Source organism: Centruroides sculpturatus, unplaced genomic scaffold (genome assembly GCF_000671375.1).
Source record: "Centruroides sculpturatus isolate CEXI.00-Female unplaced genomic scaffold, Cexi_2.0 scaffold1306, whole genome shotgun sequence".
Lineage (NCBI taxonomy): Eukaryota > Metazoa > Arthropoda > Arachnida > Scorpiones > Buthidae > Centruroides > Centruroides sculpturatus.
Genome location: NW_019385576.1, coordinates 207667 through 216009, shown reverse-complemented (window position 1 = coordinate 216009; position 8343 = coordinate 207667). Strand labels below are relative to the sequence as shown.

The 8343-nt window shown below is 31.2% G+C and overlaps 1 protein-coding gene and 1 long non-coding RNA gene across 2 annotated transcripts in view; one reads left to right on the top strand and one right to left on the bottom strand.

The window, feature by feature from the left end:
- LOC111640278 (zinc finger protein 728-like) overlaps nucleotides 1-1073 on the top strand; it is a 6330-nt gene extending 5257 nt beyond the window's left edge. Inside the window, exon 5 of the mRNA XM_023386278.1 lies at nucleotides 538-1073. Within this exon, the coding sequence (XP_023242046.1) occupies nucleotides 538-669 (132 nt within the window). The 3' untranslated portion in view covers nucleotides 670-1073. The remainder of the gene's footprint in view (nucleotides 1-537) is intronic.
- Nucleotides 1074-5802: 4729 nt separating this feature from the next.
- Nucleotides 5803-8343, bottom strand: part of LOC111640268 — an 11856-nt gene continuing 9315 nt past the window's right edge. The window contains exons 4-5 of the long non-coding RNA XR_002759246.1: nucleotides 7505-7750; nucleotides 5803-5920 (exon numbers count right to left, since the gene is read on the bottom strand). This is a non-coding gene — a long non-coding RNA (uncharacterized LOC111640268). The remainder of the gene's footprint in view (nucleotides 5921-7504; nucleotides 7751-8343) is intronic.

The window sequence follows — 8343 nt, the reverse complement described above, 5'->3', positions numbered from 1 at the left end:
CCGTAGTCATAAAATCTTCAAAAAGACTACAAAAGAGGTGAACAGATCTCGAAAGAACTCAGACTCTTTCTAGATTTTCCTGTAGCTTGGTGTGAACAAAATCTCTCTGGTTGTAAATCTACTGGAAAAAATGCTAAATTTACGATTGTATAGATCCAGAACAATCCAACGAACTTATTCAAAATTTAAGACAATTGCAGTTCTCACCTCGAACACTAAATATTTTAAATTTTATCAGAATTGGTTCGTTAGTCTCGGAGATATTAATGGTCAAATTTGACACTTTAACTTTAGACGTGTGGCTGAGGTTATAAATATTACACAATTGAATGTGTATTCATTACTGTTACTGATACACATTTACTGTTACCACAAATTAGATTTGAGACTGAAGAAGTGTTGAGTTCCCATTTGCGAATGATAAATTGAATTCTGTTTACATTTCAATATTGACATTTGCTCTAAAAAATTGTTTTCATTTTCTTTTGTATAAAAATTTAATTCAAATAATAATAATTTATATATTGATTATTGCAGAAACAGGACGAAACCGATCCAGAAGTGGTCAGAGCATCCGAAATTCTCTTCGACACGAGAAAGAAAAGTTTGGAAGAGATAAATCAACAAAAGAAATCACCTGATTCCGATACTCCGCCAGCTTCACAATAACCTACGAATGTTCAATATTGAATCATTTTCCATCAAGGTTCTAAAAATTTGAAAGAGAGATTTTTAAACTTTTTTTTTCATGCAAAAGTGATGTAAATTGCCTCTAAATTCGACATTTAAGACGAATTGAACTTATTGATTTCTGTAATATTTTGGCAAATTTTCGTGAACGAAAATAATTAATTCAACAAAATATAAATTTTATTTTTATTGGAAATTTATTGCACATTAAAATACTTTTATTTCTTTAAGAATAATTTCGTCATGTCAATAGTGTTTTAATTATAACAATTTGAATATTATCGTATTGATCTTGCCTGATAAGGTATTCATCCATATGTCAACATAAAGTTAATACATGTAAATTTTATAATAGTGCGTTCAATTAAAAATGTGGAATGGGAGTCGTAAATATCTCTAAAAACTAAGCAGTTTATGCTATTTGTGGTAACTTAAAAAACAATAACAGTAAATTTCACATAAAGTGGAAAGAAACAGTAGGAGTTACAGAGTATTCACTTACATATACATAAACAGATTTACACCTTTATATTAAAATATTACAATCTATAATATAATCGAGACGGGTTGATAATAATGATAATAATAATAAGTGCAGAGCTCAAACGGTTAGGAGTTGAAAGTTGAAATTTGGTACATAGATAGGGTACGTCACGAAAACGCACACTAAGAAGGGATTTTTCGAAATTTCCCCGGGGGAGGGAGAAAGACAGGATTAAGGCTTAACACTTCCATCAACAATGGAAGTGTTAAGTAACAATGGAAGTGCTAAGTAACAATGGAAGTGTTAAGTAACAATGGAAGTGATAAGTAACAATGGAAGTGTTAAGTAACAATGGAAGTTTTAAGTAACAATAAAAATTTTAAGTAACAATGGAAGGGTCAACAATAGAAATGTTACGTAACAATGGAATTGTTAAGAGAAAGCGACGTGCAATACGCAGATGCAGTTTTTTCATTTTTGCGGGAAATCGAACATATTTTTAGACCCATCTAAAATTCTCTAATTAGTCTGGAAACAAGAGGACTCAATTCTTGCATTCTGTGAAAACGGGTAAGGTTGACTGTAACGTAATAATCTTTATCTTAGTTATCGTTACTTTTGCCCGAGCAACGCCGGGCCCACCTGCTAGTTTCTTTATATTTTGAGTAAATACTGTATTCTGATTTGAAAGATTTTCGTGCTCTCTTTCTTTAGTAATACACACTTAAATATTGTTTTTATGATTGATGTTTTCATGCAGATTTTGCAGCCCTTGACAAAGCCATTTCTTAATTTCACGTTGATAAAACAAAGATAAATTGTATGTACAACGATAACACATTCTAAATCACTTTCTAAACACTCATTAAATCATTACTTTCAATTAAATAATAGAACGTCACGTAGTCACTATGGAAGCATTTTTGTAAAGTTGTTATAGAAATTACGCGACGAAGCTAGTTTTTTTTTTAATTTATACTTTTTGTTTCACGAAGTAAGTTTAAAATAGGCTGCGAAGAGTCGGACATGAAAGAAAAAATTCAAAAAAAATTCATCTTTCGTTTTGAAAAGAAAATTTATTTAAGTCTCAGGAAAAAAAATTTTTTTATTTCATTAGCAGAGGATGAGTGCATTTCTCTTTCCGGAGTCGTTTCAATTTCCAAGGAACTTAGAATGTGTCAATGGGAACTACAACTAAAAATTAACTATTGGTGGAAAAAGACAACGTGGAACTCGAGGTACAGAGAGGTGGTCGAGAGTCGCGAGAGTATGCGAATATATACAAAGATAACGTAGAAATAGTTCATAAAGAAAAATTAACATACAACAGGAAGTTTGAAAAAAACCATAGAAATCATGAAAAGTAAAGACGGTATAAATAAAAACTGGCTCAATATATTATAAATAAAGTAATTTCTTCTAAAAATAATTTTTTCAAGACGGATTTTGGTAAAAATTAGATTACAAGGTAGCGAACGTCATACGTGGCAACACTAGAGATACCAGTGGAAACGACATAAAAACAGGTGGAAGAAAAAGTGGCGGAAACGGCTAAAGTTTTTACAGTCGTATCGTATCGAAGTCTATCTAAATGCAAAGATTTTGGAACTATTTTAATTTGTAACGTATACTGGTTTATCCACAAAAAATTAAAGCAGATTTTACAGGATTTTAAATTATACAAAGTATAACTAAAAGGTAAGTCTATATATCGTTTGTTTTTTAACTCATTGTTTCTTATGTAAATTCTGTACTGTAGTAGATAAATATATATATATTGTATTATAGTTATTGGAGAAAAAGAAAGCCCGAGGCGAGTACAAAACAATGTACCGTATCGAATCAACTAATAAAGATATTTGATGAAAAAACTTACTACGGGTCTTTGGAATACAACACAATACTAAGCCAGAATTGGAGAACAGGACAAGGTTTCAGAAAAACAGAAAAAAGTTTATTTTAGAGCTAATATTTCGATAAAATAAGTAGTCTATACTTTCTGTTAGAATATGGAACTAATAATACCAAAATTTCATGCGGATTGGACAAAAACTGCAGAAGTTACAAAAAATTCACACACGACGATTTTTATATTAGTAATATTCCGGGCTCTAGGTTTTTATATTATGTATAAGAAGGAGCGCTTGGACAATTTATGCGACAAAATAAATATTACATAAAAGAAACGAAATTCAGAATTTTTAATATATAAACTTATTTGGTATTGTAATACATATGTACAATAATAGACTATTCAAAATTAAAAAAAATAAAAATTTAATTTACAATGTTTCATTTAAAAAATACTAAATTTCGTTCAGTTAAATCACTACATCCATTTTCCTTTTTATAAGATTGTGATATTCCATTAATGATTACCAACTATAAATTCTATGCCAAGAAATTAAAAAGAAATGTGAAGGAAATGAAGATCTACCATAATTACAGTTATAAAATTATGAGTTATTTTCATGCAACCTTTATGACATTTCTTTGGCCCATTCGTAGAAGCATAACACTGAATATTTTTCATGTCGAAAATTAATAACAGCTAAACACCGGTGCATTCCCATGTAAACGGAAATAAGCTGAATAACATATTCAAGAATGTCAACGTCTCTCGTCTATCTTTTCAATGCACTGTGACCACTGTTTAACAATTTGGTATAGAAGAATGTATTAAAGGCATATACAGTTGGAAAAATATCCAATTTGCTTCTTTTCACAAGTAAATTCATGTAGAAATTAATTATTACATTATTAAACCAATTAAGTCCCGCTTTCATAATTTACAGAATCTGCGCGCTACATTCCTACTAGAACAAAACGAGTACTAACAGAAAAATAGAACATCTCCAAAGATTCACTATATTTTACAAGGAGAGAGTAAATGCTCTTTCTCTACATTTTTTATGAATTGTGCAAAAAATATTTCCATCCATTAATTGAACTTTTACAGAAATGTTTCTTTTTGTAAACAGTGTCACGTTTAACACGTGAGGTTATTATGTATCAATTAACCCACTCGAAAACAATAATTTTCTTGGCGACAAAGTAGAATGTTTGGAAGACTGGTATATAGTTCGAATGGTTTTTATATGGTGGAAATGAATTCACTGTATTAAAAGAAATAAACAATTCTGCTGGATTTGAAAGTTTTATGCGAATTTCGGTCGGATGGCCTTTAAAAGTGTTTTAAACTATTCCGTCTGTTTATACACGACAAGAGATTAGTGACTTAATTAGAAGTGTAATGTATTAAGTGCTATTCTGGTCCCATTAAACATTACACAAAGTATAGTGTTCTTATTTATTAATTGAATATATTTGCGCAAACTGAGAAAGTAAATTTGGTAAATCATTCTTATATTTGCTACGAAAAACTTCTTTTTCTAATTCCGAAAGCGAAAATCAGTTAACTCATTTCAAATTATAAATTTGACGATTAGAAAATGAAAGATTAAGTTAAGGTTTTATATCATAAAACGGTGTAACATATTTTGTCGAATGGTAAAAAACGTAAAGTGGTAAATATTTAGACTTTCGGGAACTTAAAATATCCAAAAGTACAGAAAAATTTCGTTTTTTTTATAAATATGTTTGTGCGTTAAACGATTCTATTCGGGCTATTTGAAGTTTAACAACTCCGATACTTTTTGTCGAAAATTCCAAAAATTTCACAAAGAAGTTTCTGTATTGGGGGTTGATTGTATTTACTTTTGTTAGTTAGAGGTCGAGGAGTGATGAGATAAAGGAGGGTTTGTGTTTCGTTCCTGGAGTACCGTCAGACTTATTGAGAATTTTACTCGTCATCGGTATTTACAATTTGTTATAAAATTCCTGTCTACTTTTAAAATTCAACTTTTTGCCATTTTATAATAATTAAAAATATAAAAATATTTTAAAAATAAAATATCTTAACAGAGGCGCCACACGCAATTTAAATGCTGTCCAGAAACTTTCGATGGCGCTGATGGATTTTATAAAAATGTTATATATGCTAATAACGAAAAAAATTGTCATTGTATTCGGCTTTTCTAGAGATATGAGAGAATTCCCGTTAATCTTTCTACCCCTAGTCCCATAACCAACAAAATTTAATAGCATTAATTTCCCTAATACACAAGTTACCCTGCCGAATTACGGAAATTTTCGACAAAAAGCACACGAGTTATTAAGTTTCAAACAGTGTGAACATAATAGTGCTACACACAGACACACACACACATACACAATAACATCTATTCATACACAAATTACCCCCGAAATTTCTTTGCGTTTCTCGACGTTACAAGGTGTTCCGAGTCCAAAAATGTATAAATCTTTGGATCATTTTTTGACTTATCGCCATACTTATCCTCTGTTATGTATATAAGAGAGCCGAGAAAGTAATTAATTGTTTAATACACGTTTAATTACAATTATTAACAGTTACAAATATAAGACAATAAACACCCTGTCGAGAAACCAGTTTAATTCTTCAAAAATTAAAATTTTGAAACCAATCCGATGAATTTTGCATGAAAGTATTCTATTTTAAAAATCTCTTTTTGCAATTTTGAAAAAAAAACAAAAAGGATTTATTGTTTTTTTTCAAAACAAAATATTCGCATGTTATTGTGAACTTGGCGGTGTATGGGAATCAGGACTTATCTTTTTATCTTTTATTGTCTCCAATCTTTTCTTTCTCATGTCCATGAGGATTTCCGATGCTCTGACCACTTCTGGATCTGTTTCTTCCTGTTCCTGCAACAACGAATATTTAAATTATTATTTGAATTACATTTTTTACGAAAGTAAATAAAAAAAATTTCTTTTCAATAAATATCAATTTCGAAATATCAACAGAATTCAATTTATCATTCACAAATGGGAACTCAACACTTCTTCAGTCACAAATCTACTTTGTGGTTAACAGTAAATGGGTAGCATCGTTAATAAACTCTCATTTGATTGTGTAATATTTATAACCTCGGTATAGTAGAGATTAGCCACACTTCTATAGTTAACGTGCCAGATTTCACCATTAATATCTCCAAGACCAACATTTGAATCGGTTCGATTCGGATGTTGGTCTTGGAGATATTAATGATGAAATCTGGCACTTTTATATTACACCCGAATCGGTTCGTTTCGGATGTAATATAAAATATTTAATGTCCGCGGTGAAGACTACGGTAGTCTTAAATTTTGAATAAGTTCGTTGGAATGTTCTGTATCTAGACAATCGCAAATTTAGCATTTTTTCCACTAGATTTACGACGAGAGAGATTTTGGTCATACAAAGCTACCGGAAAATCTAGAAAAGTGTGCATTCTTCATAGTTCTTTCGAGATTTGTCTACCTCTTTTGTAGTCTTTTTGAAGGTTTTATTTTAAAATATTGGGTATTTACAACCTATTTTTTAAATATTAACATTTAATTTGTGTATCGTCGTGACTTTTTTTGTCTAGTACTGTATACAGATGACAGAATGCTAGCTTCTCTTTGTTCTTACCTTTTTATTACATTTTTATATCATATTTATTTTCTGAGACACAGAGGAAAATAAGAACTACGGCGTAAACCAACAGACTAGCCCTTCCCCTGTCGTTTTTCACTTATCAACTTTTAAATTTTTTACTCGATCTACACCAAAGTTTTCATACTTATTTCCGACGATCGAGCGATGATCGGGAGTCGAGACGTTTTCTCCGCTAAGCTTATCGCGTGTTTAACAGGTAGTCCGGAAGATATTGATGCCGACACGCTCGCTATCGCTAGCGGTCGGCTAGTACTCCGCCTTTAAGGAATGGGAAGCCCATTAAAATATAAAGCTGGCCATAGAAGCTCTCTGTAGAAGAGTGTAGAGTTTGATAAGTGCTGAAAGAACTCTGAATTATGTCTTACACAAACTAAAAAGTCAGGACACAATCTCGAATGCCGACCTTTCCGAGAGATTCACAAAAGAATCAGAGAACGGCGTCTTACCGAAATTACAGGGAATCTCATTTACATACAGTACCCGAAGAAGTATGACCGAAGCGTTAGAAAGCCCGATTATTCTAACGTTCAACGAAATGCTTTCTCAACCTGGTTTCACCAGTTATTTATTACATATACAATAAGTATACAGTATTGCAATGTATTTTATTCATAAAATTGTGAAAAACTCGACTTTATAAACTACAAGTTTGCTTTCCTATACTATAATTTACACGCGAACCAGTCCCAGTGAGCGAGTAAACTATAGTATAAAAGGGTAGGTGTGCTGGTGTCTTTTCCTCACTTAAACTGAATGATTATTTACAAAGTACTAAAACTTTTAAACAAAATACAACAATTAAGTACCTTTGACGTGCAAGGAGATTCGTCAACGTGTGTCTGTTTATGTACGAATCATTCTTTTTCAGAATTTGTAGTAAAGCGACATTGATTAGATTGCCGTAATTTTTCAGAAAATTGCAAAGTTTTATCTTTCTCGTATGTTTTAAGATATTCCTCTCGCATTGAACTCGCTGCTGAGATTTCAGAAGAAGAGTGCATCTCACTCTGTTCCGATATTTCAAAAGATTTTGACGTACCTTCTGTAATTTGCTGAACAATTGAAAAATATTGTTAATTATGCAATTCCTTTTATACCATTCTATGATGCTTTTACATTGAATTGAGAACTACAGTCGACTCCCCTATAATTACGGTCCCTATAATTACGATTCCTATAAAACTGCGAAAAAATTGTGACGGTATCCGTAAAAGAAGGTAAAAAAACTCCTATAATTATGTAAAACATCATCGGGCAGCCGAACTACTTTCCCGCCGTCCATAGCGATACGCTACGGAGAGATTTCTATCGTCTGGACAGTATTGTATAAATTATATATAAATTAGGTACTGTATATATAATTATATATTAACTTAATTTATTGTAACTTTATTATACAGTAGAGCCTCGATTATCCGACTCAATTGGGGACTGGGGTTGGTCGGATAATTGAAAAGTCGGATAACCGAAAAGTATGAAAAAATCGATTATTAGTGTAGTATATTATTATATCCCATGTAATTAGTATATTAGTATATCGCTATTAACCTACTTCGCGTTGAATTTTCCTCCATGTTAAGCCTAACAAAAATTTTTTAAAATAATAATCGTCGCTATTGTATCGTTAAAAATTAGAAAATTAAGC